This window comes from Aulonocara sp. 'chitande type north' Nkhata Bay, linkage group LG1, assembly GCF_057382095.1.
Source record: "Aulonocara sp. 'chitande type north' Nkhata Bay isolate Kocher_YH1m ecotype deep benthic linkage group LG1, A_spYH_male_GT1.1, whole genome shotgun sequence".
In the NCBI taxonomy this organism is placed as follows: Eukaryota; Metazoa; Chordata; class Actinopteri; order Cichliformes; family Cichlidae; genus Aulonocara; species Aulonocara sp. 'chitande type north' Nkhata Bay.
In genome coordinates this window covers 30419223-30437953 of record NC_141344.1, presented here as the reverse complement: position 1 = coordinate 30437953, position 18731 = coordinate 30419223, and the positions used below count along the sequence as shown (strand labels likewise).

General features: G+C 41.3%; 1 protein-coding gene across 2 annotated transcripts in view; it reads right to left on the bottom strand.

Annotated features, from left to right (window-relative positions):
• Window positions 1–18731, bottom strand: part of trip4 (thyroid hormone receptor interactor 4) — an 89241-nt gene that overhangs the window by 56129 nt on the left and 14381 nt on the right. The window contains exon 12 of one of the 2 annotated variants that reach the window (XM_086293011.1): window positions 11621–11974. The exons of the other annotated variant lie outside the window; for it this stretch is intronic. Within the exon in view, the coding sequence (XP_086149137.1) occupies window positions 11927–11974 (48 nt within the window). The 3' untranslated portion in view covers window positions 11621–11926. Of the gene's footprint in view, window positions 1–11620; window positions 11975–18731 lie in introns of those variants that run through there. 2 annotated transcript variants of the gene reach the window in all.

Genomic DNA, 18731 nt, shown 5'->3' with positions numbered 1-18731 from the left:
CAGACTGAGTGTGCATAATTCAATCATCTGGTTAGCACTCTTAGAGCAACAGCTTGACATTTTGGGAAATGTACTTATTATTTTTTTCCCCCTCAGAGACAAGAATGATGTCACTCTCACATCTTCACAGTTCATTTGAAGCTACTAACTGCAGCCATTTTGCTTTGCTTAATGTGTTCAACATGGAAGAAAGTTTTCTGGTGTGATGTTAATAACCCAGAAGGTTCTGGACTCCACATTTTGTATCCTTAACTGATGCCATGTTTGGTTTTTCTTTTTTTGGAGACACAAATGATAATATCTGGATGACAGGTTGTTAAGATATCAGCTAAGGTTAGCAAGCTTTGATAGCCACCTGCATTCATAAACTATATGGTGTTACCCACACACAGATATTGGCACTGCTAAGTCACAGAATTATGAAATACTAGAATTGTACCCACCAAAATTAAAGCACAAGCTTCTTGAGCAAGTGGTACAACACAGCAAGTAATTCCTAAATCCTTCTATATACATCTTCGCCCAATAGTTTGCAGGCAAAAGCATGAGTTACATAGACCTAGAGACCAGTTGATGACAGCTGGCAACCTCTGGTTAGGAATGCATATTTTACCCTTGCGAACGAGTTGGTAGTGGTTGCTGAGAAAAACTGGTAGTGCACAGAATACTTTCTTGCGAGCGTTGTGGTTAGTAGTTGACAGCACACAATGTTGTCTGTAAACACTAAGCAATGTTTGTAAAATGTAAAGCTGTGAACCAAGCCAGAGAGTGAGAAATTTCACCTTCAAAATAAAAGTTGCATGTTCACTGTTTCTCTAGTTCTCTGCGATTATCAGGTTACTGGTTGTAGACAAGTCTGCATTTTCCACGCTACGGGCAATCCATGGCAACCTGTTAGCAACCAAAATAATCACAAGGACACTTTCAGTACAGCATCATACACTTTTTTCTTAATTAGCAACAGCCAGCAACCACACTCTCCCCCTCAGATGTTTCCTGATGGCAGTTTTACATTTAACTGCTTAAACAGATGATGTCCAGAGTTGCTTTTTGACAAATATAATGGAAACAGGGGATTGCTCTCCATTGAGACAATTTTCTACTATTAGAAATATGCTTTTTTTGAATTAGGTAAAAGATGGCTTTTACGTAGAGCACACAGAAGGCAACCAAGAGTTCCTTAACACACACACACACACACACACACACACACACACACACACACACACACACACACACCTTTGTATTTGCAAGCTAGACATACTGCAATGCTTTGGAAGTACATGCTGAAGTGCGATGTGTGGGAGTTAAGCAGGCAACATGCTGCAAATATGGACTCAAAATATTTAACAGGAGCACAGCTGAATGAAGGCTGATACAACATACTAAACAGCAAAATGAAGAGGTGAAAAATTCATAAAGCATCACAGCCTCTTCAGAGACTGCCAGTTCAATAAACTGCCCACTATTTAATTTGCTGGGATCAAGCCGGAGGGGATTCAACAATAACCAAGTGCAATAATATGAAATTCACAAGTTCATTGGAAAAAGTAAAAAGGGTCTGCTGGAAGGAAGCCTTTGGCCATAAAAGAATAACACTGGCTTAGAGGGCAGTGAGAGGACACGGTGACCCCACTGCTCTTACCACACATCTTTATATTAATGTAACATGGACTGAGGTTTATGAGTTTTATATTTCACATGCGTACTTTATCAGCTTTCCTTCCTCAACAAGTCATCTGCGTTCGATATACTGTACTATTTATTCAAAATACAGTCCTAATACCATGAGCTAGCATCGGTATTTAAGTAAACAACATCCATCTTAATAAAAACAGCTAAAACAGAGTCAGGATTTGACAGCAGGAACACAAACCTTTAAGCCCAAGCTTGTCAAGTAACAGCTCAACAAGCCAACACTGTTCCCTCTCCTCTTTCTACAATGTCTCTCTCCCTCTCTCTGGCTCTTTTCAGCTGCTGTCGGCAATTAAGGGCAGCAGAGACAAGTAATCTCCTTCTGGGCGACAGGGCCAGACCAGAACAGGCATGTGGAGTGGGCTGTGCAGTGAAAGGGGGAGGGGTTGGGGGACTGCGAGGCTGGCCCCTACCTCAGCCCTAGCCAGGCCCTGCTTGGCTGCACTCAATCTCAGCCCAATAAAAAGCCCTTCATTGGCAGGGTGCAACTGAGCCAGACGGGCTGGGAGCATGTGGCTTTTAAAAATGAGGAGGGTGGAATAAGGGGAATGGGAAGGGGGGGGACCAGAGAGTAAAAATGAGGAATACGATTCGGGAAGAAAGACAGATAATAAGAATACAGAGGCGGAGACTCTGATAGATAGGGAACGACACAAAACCAACTGCGTCTTCCCTGAGAGGACACTTTTGAAATACTGCTTAGCCAGTTCTGTCAAGGCTGGTTTCACCCTGGGAATGCAGAAACAGATGGGTTGTCTCTGAGCTATGGGCTACATGTGGGAGGTGAAAGGGTGTTGTTGGGAACTGTATGCAACAGCAATCCTTTGCCAATCGTTCTTTAATCTATTGTGTTCCCCAAACAACACAAGCATGTTTCTGGCATTCATTAACCCGCCAACAAATGCAGCTGCCCCGAGGAAACTTGTACTCAAACTGCTTTTCAGCCTTTTACACGCACTAAGTGTGTTATTTGTTTTTCCATCGCCGAACAACACAGGAACAGAGCACATGCAGGCAGCACAGACATTCAAAGACAACAAAATGCACAGACATGACTGCACAAACACAGACACACAATTGTACATTTTCCTGCTTTAACTGAATGACATCATGAGCGGTGCCAATTTGTTTTCATGCCGTCTTGTTACATTTCTGTTTCAAAAAGTTCATTAATGAAGAAAAAAAAAACCACATAAATGTGATAAATTCAAAATAATTTTAAAGGATCTATCAATAAGCAATCACTGAGATTGGTGCTACTTGGACTTTTACAATGTGACTCTACTTCTGTCTCTATCCTAAAATCTGTAACTGATGAGCTGCATAGCAGTGCCTGTAAATCTGATTTATCAGCGATGAATGGAATTTTTCTTTACAAGCTTCTAACAACTGAGAACAATAGGTGCTCAGATAAGACTGAAAAGCTGGCAATGCTCCATTTCTCTATGCAGAAATGCACTAATTTCCGCTCCACTGCCAATAAACTGGGTGGCAAACTCATGAGCATAGACTTTTGTTGTCATAGTAAGGTAACCTGTTTTTTTTCTCCCCGCAAAGTTGGCATGCAGCCTTATTTGTGTTGGCAAGATTGTCATCGAAGGTATGAAGCCCTAAAGATGTTCACACATCGCTTTTCTCTTCTGTGTTTGAATAATCAGCTCAGCAGAAAATGGCCCTTGATATTTTCTTCTATTTATTAGTTCACAAGTCGACAGAACATGTTTAATTTGATAGTGAATTCTAGATTGGATATGAAACATTACATGAATTAGACACACGTATAAACATCTATACCAGATTTAACACTGTCCAGGGAGCTGTATTTAAAAAATAGGTGTTTAAAGGTAAAGTTTTAGCGCTTGTGTGTGACAGAACCAATTAATCAAATGGCAACCAAGTACATGTAAGCTTAAAAGCAGTCTGCAGGAGGTCACTTTTGTACTGCCCCTGTCTACAACAATAAATTTAATGTTAAAAACCAAGAACATGCTTTCACTCTTTGCCTCTTAGGTAGTAAATGGTTCTTCAATATTGGCAAGCTGCATTGATATGGGAGACTACACCTATTAGCCATAATGTTAGGGTTCATAGATCACTTTATAAATGAGGAATCTGTGGAGGAGAGACTGTTTGAGCCAGGTGCAGTGGTCGTTCGCAGGGCTGACAAGTTGAAGTTGATGTGATAGTTTATGCAACGTTAAAGTTTAAGTTAAACCCCAGTTATATCGAGGTTAAGTCTTTCTTTTCACAAGCGCATCCAACTACGTTAAACATGAAAAGACCCCTTTTCAGGGCATTTCAGCCCTGAAGTTCTCTAGATATTACTTTTTTTATAGGAGGTGGATGGACATTGGGCATTTGTTGTTCCTTACCCACCACCTCCACAGTACAGATGTAATGGTTTTATCATTTCACAGTGAACAAGTTATGCGTCCTGCCTTCTGCACACTATTTAGGCAGCATCCTTAACCAAAGTAGAATGCGAATTTCTACCAGTGAGAATGTAGCGGACATGAACCATCTCCTGTGACAAAGGGCAACTTCAGAAAATGTCAGTCTAGTAAAATTTTATTTCCACAGAACCTTCCAAGATAAATATCACAAAGCGCTTCACAAAAAATGCTAGAACATCAAACTAAAAAGTCACCCAACAGCAGTTTCAGCAAAGATCTACATCACTGTTGAAGTAAAGCACCAGCAATGAGGTGCGGCTGTTTAGCTGCTGCTGCCGTCAAAGACTGAGACGATTTTAATATTTACAAAAAACGACTCCGGTAGTTTAGCAGGGATCCTCCACGTTTTCTGATTTGCCACCATCTGTCGTTTGCTGTTAATTCAAAGTCGCGCCTTCATCTGTTTGACATTAAAAACCTTCCAGCAGTTGAGGAGAAAAAAATATTTTCACATCACATTTACTGTTAAACATCTGCAGGAAGTGTTGAGTTTCATTAAGAGAAACTTAAAATGATGAAAGAGCAACAAAGAGGTGTTGACTGGAATGAATGAAACAGCTTTTCTGTTTGAAAGTGAAAAACAGCAATAAGTGCACATGTCTTAAATGTTCCTTATAAATATAAAAATGTATCAATGCAGCCTTCACAATGAGAACTACAGTTCACACACCAAGCATTTTGTATTTACAGCTCTTCCTTCCTGTACATCAGTTCTGATATTCACTTATGCAAACTTATTAATGCATCAAATATAATAACAGATGTTATTGCATTAAAAAGCTGGCTTTTTGTATTTAGTGGCTACATCAATAGACATTAGGCAAGGCAAGGCAAGGCAAGTTTATTTGTATAGCACAATTCAACAACAAGGTGATTCAAAGTGCTTTACAGAGACATTAGAAACAAGAACAAATAAAAAGCATGATTTAAAATTGATTAAAACAAGCAAATAACCTAACTAACTAATTAACAAACAAACAAACAAACAAACAAAACAGTATATAAAATCAAAACAGATAAAATCAGAACAGTAGATAAAATCAGTAGTTAAATGTAAGTTTTGAAATTTAAGCTTAAAGTGTGGATTTGGTGCTTTATTCAAATGCAGCTGAGAACAGGTGAGTCTTCAACCTGGATTTAAATAAACTGAGTGTTTCAGCTGATCTGAGGCTTTCTGGGAGTTTGTTCCAGATATAAGGAGCATAAAAGCTGAATGCAGCTTCTCCGTGTCTGGTTCTGACTCTGGGAACTGATAAAAGACCGGATCCAGATGACCTGAGGGATCTGGATGGTTCATACTGGGTCAGGAGGTCATTGATGTATTTTGGTCCTAAACCATTCAGAGCTTTATAGGCCAGCATCAGAACTTTAAAGTCTATCCTCTGACGGACAGGCAGCCAGTGTAAGAACCTCAGAGCTGGACTGATGTGGTCCACTTTTTTGGTCTTAGTGAGGACTCGAGCAGCAGAGTTCTGAATGAGCTGTAGTTGTCTGACTGATTTTTTAGGTAGACCTGTAAAGATGCTGTTACAGTAATCAAGCCTACTAAAGATGAATGCATGGACTAGTTTTTCCAGGTCCTGTTGAGACATCAGATCTTTTATCCTTGATATATTCTTGAGGTGATAGTAAGCTGACTTTGTTATTGTCTTAATGTGTTTTTCTAAGTTTAGGTCTGCATCCATCACTACACCCAAATTTCTCGCCTGGTTTGTGGTTTTTAGATGTATAGATTGAAGTTCTCTGGTGACCTGTAATCGTTTTTCTTTGGCGCCAAGGACTATTACCTCAGTTTTGTTTTTGTTTAGCTGGAGAAAATTGTGGCACAACCAGTCATTGATTTCCTCAATGCATTTACCAAGAGCCTGTACAGGGCCTCGGTCTCCTGGTGACATTGTGATATATATTTGTGTGTCATCTGCATAGCTGTGATAGTTTATTTTGTTGTTGTTTATAATCTGTGCCAGTGGGAGCATGTAGATGTTAAACAGAAGGGGTCCCAAGATGGAACCTTGGGGAACTCCACATGTGATACTTGTCTGCTCAGATGTGAAGTTACCTATTGATACAAAGTATTTCCTGTTTTCTACGTATGTTTTGAACCAGTTTAGTACAGTTCCTGAAAGACCTGTCCAGTTCTCCAGTCGTTTGAGTAATATGTTGTGGTCAACTGTATCAAATGCTGCACTGAGATCCAGTAAAACTAGGACTGACATTTTTCCACTGTCTGTATTCAGACATATGTCATTAAACACTTTGGTCAGAGCGGTTTCAGTGCTGTGGTTCTGTCTAAAACCTGACTGGAAGGCATCGTAGCAATTATTCTGTTTTAAGAAGTAACTGAGCTGTTGAGAAACTGCTTTTTCAATGATCTTACTTAAAAACGGGAGATTTGAGATCGGCCTGTAGTTGTTCATTTGTGTCTTGTCAAGATTGTCCTTTTTCAGTATAGGTTTGATTACAGCAGTTTTTAGTGATTCTGGAAACACACCTGATAATAAAGAAAAGTTGACGATCTGTAACAGGTCTGACTCTAAAGTCTTTGAGACCTTTTTGAAAAAACTTGTTGGCAGGACATCTAAACAGCAGGAGGAGGAGTTCAGTTGACCTAAGATGTCCTCCAGGTCTTTGCTGTTAATAGGTTGAAACTGTTTCATGGTGTTTAAACAGTTTTTTGGTGGACACAGTACATATCCTGGATCTGCTGTTGATGTACCAATTGCTTGTCTAATTTTTTGGATTTTTTCAGTGAAGAATTTGGCAAAGTCATTGCAGGCCATGGTCGAATGAAGTTCAGCTGCCACTGACACAGGAGGGTTTGTTAGCCTGTCAACTGTAGAAAATAAGACCCGAGCATTATGGCTGTTTTTAGTGATGATGTCAGAGAAGTAGGACCTCCTTGCATTCCTCAGTTGTAAATTATAATTGTGAAGTTTCTCTTTATAAATGTCATAATGAACCTGGAGGTTTGTTTTTCTCCATCTGCGCTCAGCTTTCCTACACTCTCTTTTTTCTTTTTTCACCAGTGTGGAGTTTCTCCATGGAGACTTTTTCCTTCCAGAGATAACCTTCACCTTAATGGGAGCAATAGTGTCCATTACATTTAACATGTTAGCATTGAAGCTATTGACGAGCTCATTGACTGACCCTCTGGGCAGGTCAGGTGTTAATGGGAAGACCTGGTTAAAAATTGCACTACTGTGTTCAGTTATACACCGTTTTGTGATCACTGTTGTTGATATATTTGTGTGGGCTGAGATTTTACTTTCAAAGAAAACACAGTAATGATCAGACAGGCCCACATCAGACACAGTAACCTTTGAAATGCTCAGGCCTTTGGAGATCAGTAGGTCAAGAGTGTGTCCTCTATTATGTGTGGCCTCTGTTACATGCTGAGTCAGCCCAAAGTTGCCCAGAGTGTTACTCAGGTCTTTAGTCCCTTTGTCCTGAGGGTTGTCCACATGAATGTTAAAATCCCCAGCAATAATTACACAGTCAAAATCAACACAGATCACAGACAGCAGTTCACTGAGGTCATTAAAAAAGTCTGTGCAGTATTTGGGAGGCCTGTAAACATTAAGAAACACAACTTTGGATGGGGCCTTCAGCTGTAAAGCCACATATTCAAAAGACTGAAAACTTCCAGGAGATAGCTGCTTACATTGAAATGATTCATTAAATAAGACAGCAACCCCTCCTCCTCTCCTGCTCGCCCTGACCTCACTGATAAAACTGTAGTTAGGAGGGGTCGTCTCGATGACAACAGCTCCACTGTTACTTTGGTCCAACCAAGTTTCAGTTAAAAACATAAAATCAAGGCTGTGCTCAGTGATTAAATCATTAATTAAAAATGTTTTCCCAGCTAGAGATCTAATGTTTAATAAAGCCAACTTAAGTGTTTTAGAGGTATTACTTGTCCCCTCGTGTTTGGGAGCAGTCTGTGGCACACAAGGTATGTTTACTATATTTAAAGATCTTTTAGAGTGCAGCTCTCTGTGTTTTGACCAGGCCACATGTCTCCTGTCACCTAAAAGTACAGAAATTTTAAAACCTTCTAGTAAACAGGGTCCCAGCTTCTCCTGGGAAAAGTCATCACTGCCATAATCCTCACAGCCCGGACCCTTCACACATCACGCATCAGACTGCGGAGACAGGGCATGAAGAGGAACTAAGGGGGGCGAGGCTGGGCAATGTGACTTCGATTGCTCTGTTGAGGGTGGGGCTCGATGGCAAACCTTTGGCCGCTCTGGTGGGGGGTTTATGGGGGACAAAAAGGGATTGGGACGGGGGGTAGATCTGAGCCCAGCATTGACCCGCTCCATCATCTCCTCAGTGAATTTCAGGTGTGGGGAGGAGGGAGAAAGGGAGGGGGAGGAGGGTGATGGCCTGTCAGGGGTTTGGGGGACTGGGGAAGGTCGTGGTCCCTTGTCCTGGTCGTTGGTGTTGTTGAGAGAGTTGGAGGCAAATAGGGACCCCTCTTCTTGCCTTAGATGTCTCTCCTTTCTGAGGCTCTTCCTCAGATGCCATGGATGTCTCTCCTTTCTGAGGCTCTTCCCGGGTGGGGGCAAATGGAGCTCCTCCTCAAGGTTTCTGCTGGGCTTTGTCTGTTCTTGGAGTACTGTTTGTTCCTCTTTATGAGATAACTCCTCGTTTATCTCAGCCTTGGCACCAAGCACGGATGGATGACGTATGGAATAAAACAAGTTGGAGGTGAACAGTTTCACCCCTGACTTGTTAAAATTAAATCCATTTGCTTTGAACAGATGCCTGCGTTCCCAAAAAATATTAAAGTTGTCGATAAAGTGCACTGAGTGGTCAGCACATGCTGATATAAGCCATTTATTCAGTGTAAACAACCTGCTGAATCTCTCGTCTCCTCCTCTGACCGGCGGTACAGGTCCACTGATGAATACAGCTGCATTCAGAGAGTTTACAGTATTTAATAATCCAGTAAAGTCCCGTTTCAGAACCTCCGACTGTTGTTTGGACACATCGTTTGACCCTGTATGCAGAACAATGTTTGTCACAGTTGGATATTCATCTGCAATTTGAAGAATTCTCTCCTTCAGGTTGTTGACCATATCGTTAGGAAAGCAGAGGACTTTAGTGTTCTTACCGCACATCCTTTGTACATCCTTTACGGCAGAGTCACCCACAATCAGAGTTTCAGGCCTAGCCTTTAGCTTTCCCTGTGGCCTTTCACTTTTCAACAGATTTTCAGACCTTATTTCGCTGCTTTTAGATGGATGGTTGTCCGATATAGATCCAGGGTCCTTTGATAGTGGAGCAAATCTGTTCTGCAGTTTCACATTCAGTTGTTTTGGAGGTTTGTTGTTAACCTTCCTATTCACGGTTGTCCAGTCCTGTTTCCTCCCGTATATAGGGGTAGAAGAGCTTCTCTGTCTCGTAGGAAGTGAAGGCCAGTCGGTTTCAGAGATTTCAGCTCGCTGTGCCCTGCCTGTGATACGTCCTCCCCCTTCCAGGAGACATGATTTATGTCTTGGTTTTGCACCAAGACAGTCTAAGGGGAGATTATCACTTGAGGATTTATAATAATGCACAGAGTCTACTTTCTTGGTCATGTTATCTGTGCTCCTTAGCTGTGTACTAGCTTGCTCATCGCCATTGTTTTGAATCAAAGGCAAGGTTGTTTCATTTCCACACAGTCCATTTACCTCCACGTTTACTTCTAAGCGATGAATTTTTGTCTCCAGTACTGCAATCTTCTGCAGGAGGCTGTGGTAGTCATCTGTGGAGAGGGAAGGCATCTTGTTGCTAGTTAGCCTAGCGGTTAGCACCTTTCCAGGCTATTGAGGCTGCTCGGTGCCCAGATGCTGTAATCAGGCTTCAGCTGTGTCTAGGCCACAGACACACGGAGCGCTGAGGACAAGGTAACCATAAAATGTTGCTGTTTCTGTTAAGAACACTCTAGTCCTAATGATCTACAAGTGTCCAGAAGTTATCGCAGGTAAGCTCACACGGAAAAAAGGGAAAAAATCAGCATAAAAATCAATAAAAATCAATATAAGAAGCAAAGCATTCAAGAGCAAAGAGATGAAGCGTCCACACTCACAAAGGGGAGGAGCTGCAGGTCAGCCATTTGTGGGCTAAACAGCTCAGGTGGATAGGAATATTGTGTTAACTGGTTTATTCATGGTAACAAAGTCACTCAGCTGCATGGTATCAAGGGTACATGTAAACAGCTCTACCAGAGTTTGGCTAGCGGCCAAATTGCACAGCACATGTAAGTGTAGCCTGTGGCCTCTTTGCAGACATCATACATTTCAGTTGTCTTTTTGACTCTCAGCCACCATTTTTTCCAATAAATCCCAGTTGGCTGTCAGCAACTATTTTGATAAACGTATAACTGTCATTAATTAATTAATTAAATTTTTTTTTGTTTACTTTTTTACCAATGACAAATATACCCAGGTTTCAACTACTTAACTTGTACCAGCAGCAAATCCTTTCAGCTATGTTAAAACCATGTAAGAGTTGTTTTAAGAGGAAATAATGTGATCAACTGAACAGCTTGCAAGTTAATCTATGAACTGACACCTTATAACGATCAATGTTTTTACCTTTGCTTACAGAACAATAATTCTCAAACCTTTGTCAAGACTAAAACGAGAAGCCCTCAGCTTGTGCAAAACACAGGATTAAGATCGTACTTGCTCATAACCCAAACCGATACCAGCTACTGCAGCTCATTTAGTCTCTTTCAGTGGAGCTTAGGCACAGAGTTGCATGGTGATGATTAAAAATTTAGCATACTCCTTCACCTACAGAATCAACTGGTGTCAAGTTAGAGAGTGAACATTAATTATCCAGGAGTGTCCAACACTGGCTCCTGAATTTTTTTACATTATTAATATCCTCAACGCAAGAGACATGTCTCATTATTAGAAGCTCGGCACCAAGGCCACGATTTTCCAATTACTGCCCCCGTGTCAGTCAGTGTTCAACTAAAAAAAAAAAAAAACCCTAAAAAAATACTTCCGGTTTCACGAGATATGCAGGGTCAGACATAAGATTGCACTTTGCCATAAATTAAGTTAAAATTCATTTTCAATTCTAATCAAACCATCAGCGTTACTGTGAAATTCCATTAAACCTGGGGCAGCCAACATATTTTTGTCATCACTGGACAGAAAATGCATCGTAAACCCAGACAAAGCCTAACTCCAGCACTCTGAGAGTGAATTAAACTGCATTTAGCCCATGACTGGGGAAGTAAGATGCAGCGGCAAAATGGGCTATATCTCAATTCTACCCAAAAGTCTATGCACGGTTTTACTATATTAATTGTGTGGTTTTGTGGTTTTGACTCAAGAATCAACTCAGCCAGTCAGTAACTCATTTTTTATTTTCATGCAAATAACTTCAAGGTGTCACCAGCCCAGTACTGAAATTTCACAGTATTGAAATTTCCCATAAGGACTAAGGAGCAAAAGGTATTTATCAATTTTCTACCTTTGTGACTCATAAGCAAATACCTCAGCTCTGCAAATAAAAATGTTGGTAAAGGGCAAGCTGCACATTAGGCTTTTCAGCCAGTTCCAGTGCTGACAGGTGTAGTGAAGTCATGTGTTTTTGCAGTGAGATTCACACAGACTTCCTCACTTAGCCCAGTTCCACTTTCCCAGCCTTGTTTATGACTTCACCTCCTGCGGAGGCCTTTGGGCAAGAGGAAAACAAGACTGTCTCACAACAGTCAAAGCCTTTTAGACTCAAAAATACAAACTGCTGGAACTTTCCAAGAAAAAGGGTCCTCTCTTTTACTCATAGTCAAGCTTCTGTTTGATGACTGCTGGACTCTGGCAATACTGAAAAATAGAGTTATTTCAAATGTGCAGTGAAAAATATAGTGGAGATACAAAACAATGCATTTAACAGTGCAGTTAAGAAGCTGCAAGTACCAAACATGGAAAAAGTGGATGTTATAATTATCAGACAACCTCATGGCAAGCGCTTCTACTTGGTGGTTTCCTTTAAAACACACATGCACGCACGCACACACACACACGAACCCCTGGAGACAATTACTATGTCTGCCTTCAACCCTCGACTTCAAAGAAAAATTCCAGGCAATCTAAGGCATTAAAACTTCTTATTTTCCACCACAATCTCCTTTTATCGGTGCCACAAATCCACCTCTCCTTTACACAGGTGCTGTCAGCAAAAATGCTTGTATTTTAAGTAAGGTAACAAACCACTTCACAGTGGGCATTTGATTTCATAATGTGGAAATTGAGAAGAACTGGGGAGTTTATGAACACGTCTGTCTCTTGAGGTGAATATTTGCTTTGATATTCTGACGTCGGGGTGCAGCCCTGCCATCTGTGTTCACTCAGCCTCTGTGGGAAACAACTGTCTCTTCCCTCCTTCCTTCAAAGCTGGCAGTAAGCATGGTTTGAGAAAGGAGCACAAAAAGAACCCTCGATTCTTATCAAAGGCATGTTTTAGGTTTCTCCAAGCCCATGGGTTAGTACTATACCGTACAATAGATAAGGTGATCCGACTGATATGTTCTAACGGAGGGTACAAGGGTGCTGAATAGGAGCCCCTTTTCAATTTATATCTTTACAGCCTTTTCCAAGTAATCCAAATTTTTTGAGTGGTTAAATACAGCTAAGAGATGGAATTAATACTTTAGGTTTCTTTGCATTATTGAATTATCTTTTGCTTTAATAGAAAAAAAAAAAAAAAAAAAAGAAAAAAAAAAAAAGATTAGGCAATTGCTATACATTTTTCTGCATTGCACATAAGCAGCTGACAATAATACAGGGACAGTTATCACCTACAGACCTTCTTGAAACTATATCCTGATGGCAATTCAAGTGTTCTTTTTTCATGTGATCTGCTGTTGCTCTTTGTGGATTTACGCATCTAAATTCAACCACATGTAAACAGATGTTTCGTGAGTTGTCTTGGCCGATTTCCATCCATCCAGTATACTGTTTACTGGTTTTATACTCGACAGTATACAGTTGGTGTGAAGTTAGAATTCAGTCACTGACTCTCAGCCTCTTTAGCTAAAATGGAAATTCATCTCTGCTACACTTTATGTAACCTAACTCTGGCCATGGAACATCAGACACTCTGAACGAGACCAACACGCTGTTCTCACTTTAAATCCATCAGAGTACAACAAGCTAACCTGTTTATCCTGCACTACACTGCAGAGTATTTTCATGCAATCTCCATTTCAATCCAATTCAATTATATTTATGTCGCACCAAATCACAACAACTACTGCTTCGAGGGGTTTTGTGTTGAGAAAAATCCAATTTAAATAGCACAAAGTATTTATGTATACATTAATTTGTTTTGCAGGATGTTTCACAATATGAAAAATCATAACTTCACATCATATACAAAGCCAAGATCTGGTTGAAAACAAACCCAGGACTTTACATGAATCTTTAAATTCCCAGTTTATCAAATACCACTGAGCAATCCATATCCGGTCGCAGCAGATGGCTGAGTCTCCCTGAGCCTGGTTCTGTCGGAGCTTCCTTCCTGTTAAAAGGGAGTTTTTCCTTCTCACTGTCGCCAAAGTGCTTGCTCATAGTGGGTCATATGATTGTTGGGTTTTTCTCTGTATGTATTATTGTTGTTGTGACTGTTGTTGTGATTTAGCGCTATATAAATAAAACCGAACTGAATTGAATATCTTTAAATATAAGCTCTTTTCTATTCCCCGTCTCTCGTGTCCTGTCTTTCTTACATCTTAGAGAGAAATCAACAGACACAGTGTGCGACAGACTGCACAGAAAAAGTTTGTACGTTTGCTAATATTTGTTGAGCTGATAGAAATGTTACATTTGAAATTACCTGTCACTTAAACTTTAAGAACTTTACTCCTTTTATTCTCACTCCTTTTCCATAGGGCTAGCTAGATGCTGAAGTACCGGTACCATGGCTTATGGACATCTACACAAAACAAAACAAAACATCAGCCCACTTTAACCTGTAACTATGGCGATATAAATTATGCATAACTTACAAAGTTTTGCCTCTTTCATCTCTTTGCATGCGATTGATTGATACACCATTAGGATTGCCTTTCCTGTGTTATTGTTCAGGCTCAAATCGGTTTGATGTTTAAAAGCGTGCAGTGATGTGAAACAACAACTCCCCTCAAATGTCTTAAGCCAAACGTAATTAGCCTGTTTTGAAAATGTAAGGAACAAAAAGATATTTATGTGAAAATGCACACAGCAAAAGAAAAACGCTGTCAGAAAAATAAATACAAAAGTAAAGTACAGACACCTGAAATCTCCATTTAAGTACAGAAACGAAGTATTTGTACTTGGTTACTTCCCAGCCCTGCTCTTGATATAGCCTAACTGGTACCAATTTTGGCTGGCAGAGATAATGTATGAAAAAACAACAGAAAATCAACAAAGAGCCATAACTTTTCTCTGTAGTCTCAACAGGACCTTGTCAGTACTTAGCTTTGCGACTACACAATGTTCTATGTAAATGCCAGCTTCTTATATCACTTATTTATGATGGATTAAACTTCAAACATATTAGATAAAACTATGTTTTCCCAGACAAAGTAAACATTTGAGTACAAATCCGGACGATAACTTTCTGTCTTGTGCATTATCCAACTTTCTGTTAAATATTAAAACTGCATCTTTATTTGAACAGCAGACACAAACCTTTTAGCTTTTAGGAACAAGTGCACCGATGACGTCACTGTCTCCAAGATCATCATCTCACGACCCAACCAGAAACCGTGGATTACTGCGGAAGTGCGTGCACTTCTAAGGACCCGAGACTCTGCCTTCAAAGAGGGAGATAAGGTGGCGCTTAGAAGAGCGAGGGCTGAACTTTCTCGGGCCATCAGAGAGGCGAAGCGCGCACACGCCCAGAGAATCCACAACCACTTTAAGGACAGCGGCGACACACGACGCATGTGGCAGGGCTTACAAGCCATCGCTAACTACAGGACGACACCACCTGCCTGTGACAGTGACGGCTCCCTCCCAGATGTGCTTAACAACTTCTATGCTCGGTTCGACAGGCAGAACGACGTGGCGGCGAGGAAGACCACCCCTCCTCCGAACGACCAGGTCCTGTGTCTCACTACAGCTGAGGTGAGGAAAACTCTACGCAGAGTCAATCCACGTAAAGCTGCTGGACCAGACAACATCCCAGGCAGAGTGCTCAGAGAATGTGCTGATCAGCTGGCAAATGTTCTCACCGACATCTTCAACATCTCTCTGAGCAGTGCCGTTGTCCCCACGTGCTTCAAGGCCACCACCATCGTCCCCGTGCCCAAGAAGTCTTCTGTGTCCTGTCTCAATGACTACCGCCCTATCGCACTTACACCCACCATCATGAAGTGCTTCGAACGGCTCGTCATGAGACACATCAAGACCCTGCTGCCCCCCTCACTGGACCCAATGCAATTTGCATACCGCCATAACCGCTCAACGGACGACGCCATCTCCACTGCACTCCATCTTGCCCTGACACACTTGGACAAGAAGGACTCACACGTCCGAATGCTGTACATAGATTTCAGCTCAGCATTTAACACGATCATCCCCCAACAACTGATCGGAAAGCTGAGCCTGTTAGGCCTGAACACCTCCCTCTGCAACTGGATCCTGGACTTTCTGACCGGAAGGCCTCAGTCAGTACGGATCGGGAACTGCACCTCCAGCACCACCACACTGAGCACTGGGGCCCCACAAGGCTGTGTGCTCAGTCCTCTGCTGTTCACACTGCTGACTCATGACTGTGTAGCAACACACAGTTCAAATCACATCATTAAATTCGCTGATGACACGACCGTGGTGGGTCTCATTAGCAAGAACGACGAGTCAGCGTACAGAGAGGAAGTGCAGAGACTAACGGACTGGTGTAAGGACAACAACCTGTCTCTGAATGTTGACAAGACAAAAGAGATGGTTGTTGACTTTAGGAGGACACGAGGCGACCACTCACCGCTGAGCATCAACGGCTCCTCTGTGGAGATCGTTGACAGCACCAAATTCCTGGGTGTACACCTGGAGAAGGACCTCGGCTGGTCCCTCAACACCAGCTCCCTGCACAAGAAAGCCCAACAGCGTCTCTTCTTTCTGAGAAGACTGAGAAAGGCCCGGCTTCCACCACCGATCCTGACCACCTTCTATAGAGGAACTATTGAGAGCATCCTGAGCGGCTGCATCACTGTCTGGTTTGGGAGCTGTGCCATATCAGACCGCAAGACCCTACAGCGGATAGTGGGAACAGCAGAGAAGATCATCGGGGTCTCTCTACCCTCTATTGAGGACATCTACACCACACGCTGCATTCGCAAAGCCACCAGCATTGTGGCTGATCGGACACACCCCTCTCACACACTCTTTACACTCCTGCCATCTGGAAAAAGGTACCGAAGCATTCGGGCACGCACATCCAGACTGTGCAACAGCTTTTTTCCACAAGCCATCCGTCTCCTCAGCAAAAAGGGACTGACTGATAAACACGCACACACACACACATACACTAACATTATCACTCAGCTTAACTCAAATACCTCAAAACATTGAGACTGGACTGACTAACCAACACAAAGCGCAAACACACTGACCTACACCACCAAACCATCGCACACACCAACCTGTAAATGCTCTTTTGCACAATATTATTACTAGATATATTATATATTATTATTTTTTTGCACTAACTTGTCTTGTAGCACCTTGGTTCCTGGAGGAACGTTGTTTCGCCTCACTGTGTATTTTTAAACTGTATATGGTTGAAGTGACAATAAAGTTGAACTTGGACTTGGAACTTGGAAATTCCAATATTATTACATCTAGACTCAAACAGTTTGACAAAACAGCTCTTAGAAAAAAGGTCATCTTTTAAATGGAAGAAAAGATTCTTTCCTCATGGTGATAACATGCCTCCGCACAGACCATGTGTTGTTTAAAACATCACTATTAAAATGTAATTATGTTGCGTCATATTCTTGCATCAATGACCACAAAAACGGTTACATTCCAAGGATGGTCTGACATGTAAATCAATACTTCACACAGTTGGCCAACAACAGCAAATCGTGTCATATTTGCTTCTTGAGCAATGGCAGAAGGGCTTGTGGAGTGGGTGCGCCAACAAGCATCACTAAATATAGGAAAAGGCAGCAGAATGAAACAGTCCCGGCTGGCGGTGGAGTAACACTGCAAATTCCTGAATATTGGATTTCCATTGTACTGCAGAATACATTTATTTCTTGATGTAAGCTAAAATACAGAAACAGGAGATCAATCTATGAAGGCCTTTGGCCAAATTCTAAAACGAGCTTAATGTGATAAAACCTCTCCAGTCAAGGAAACAGTTTACATGTAACTTACCATTCTTTAAATGTACATGTGTCAGAAAATAGTTATTTTCTCACAAAGTAGACCTCTAGATTGGCCATAAACAGATTTATGTTTTGCGTTACTAGATTTAAAGAAACAAACGTCTGACTGCCATTGCTCACTACACTCTATAATTCCAGCAGTAACACTGTAGAGCACAAACATACTTCTATGACTCATTAAGATAAGACAACCTTTATTGGTCCCACACGTGGGAAATTTGTTATATTAATATGACACCAGCCTTGATTGTTCTTTTTTTTAAATATTAAGAAAAATCTATCTACTATACATCTTATTTGTTCAGTTCTTTCACCAAGAAAAACATAAAACAACATGACACTGGGCCTACTTTTTTCCCCCCTGTTTTCATGTCTCCATTAGAAACTGCATGAATCAGTAAACTCACACTTTTTATCAATGCTTTCATCTTCATCTTCCTTCACCCCTAATGCAATGACTAGCTATAGTATCTTGTTTACACAAAAAAATAATACTAACAGAGGAGTCCAGTTAAGCACAACCTGGGCCTCTGCAACAGCAACTGCAATAGCATCCAGGCCACTTTAAGTGAAACCAACCGATCTTTAATTGAGTTTGAAAGCTTCACTGGAAAACTGAAATCTCCATGCACATTTTATCTGCATAATAGCTTTATTAACAAGTGAACTGCCTTTTTTTTCTATTAAAAAACCTTCTCAAATAAGATAGTGTCTGTGGCTACTAAGGCTAAATTATGAGGAAAATTCTGTACTTTTATGTTGTCGGCTTTAAAACCGAAAGCCGATGAGTTGAGCACGAAGGCGTGTCACGTTTGACGTAAATTCTACTTGATCACACACGAGTACCTAGTGGTGTGTATGGGGCAGGCAATCAACTCCCTGCCTCCCACAGCACATATCACTAGAGCCTCATTGGAAATAATCACCCCGCTCCTCCTGCCATTTAAACCGACAGCACCTCATATCAAAAGCACAGTTCCTGTGTTTTGGAATTAAAATGTTGATTGAGTGAGATTAACACACCAAAGACAAATACACCAAAGATGAGCTGTCACAGACATTCTGACGAATACTCCGGATGACACATGGAGAAAACCTAGATGTGGTTACCCAACATAACAGTACAGACCGATACAGAATCAATTTCCATCAAGATGGGAGCGAGTCCAAGTCTGAAAATAGCTCGCTGTGTAACAGGCATGTGGCAA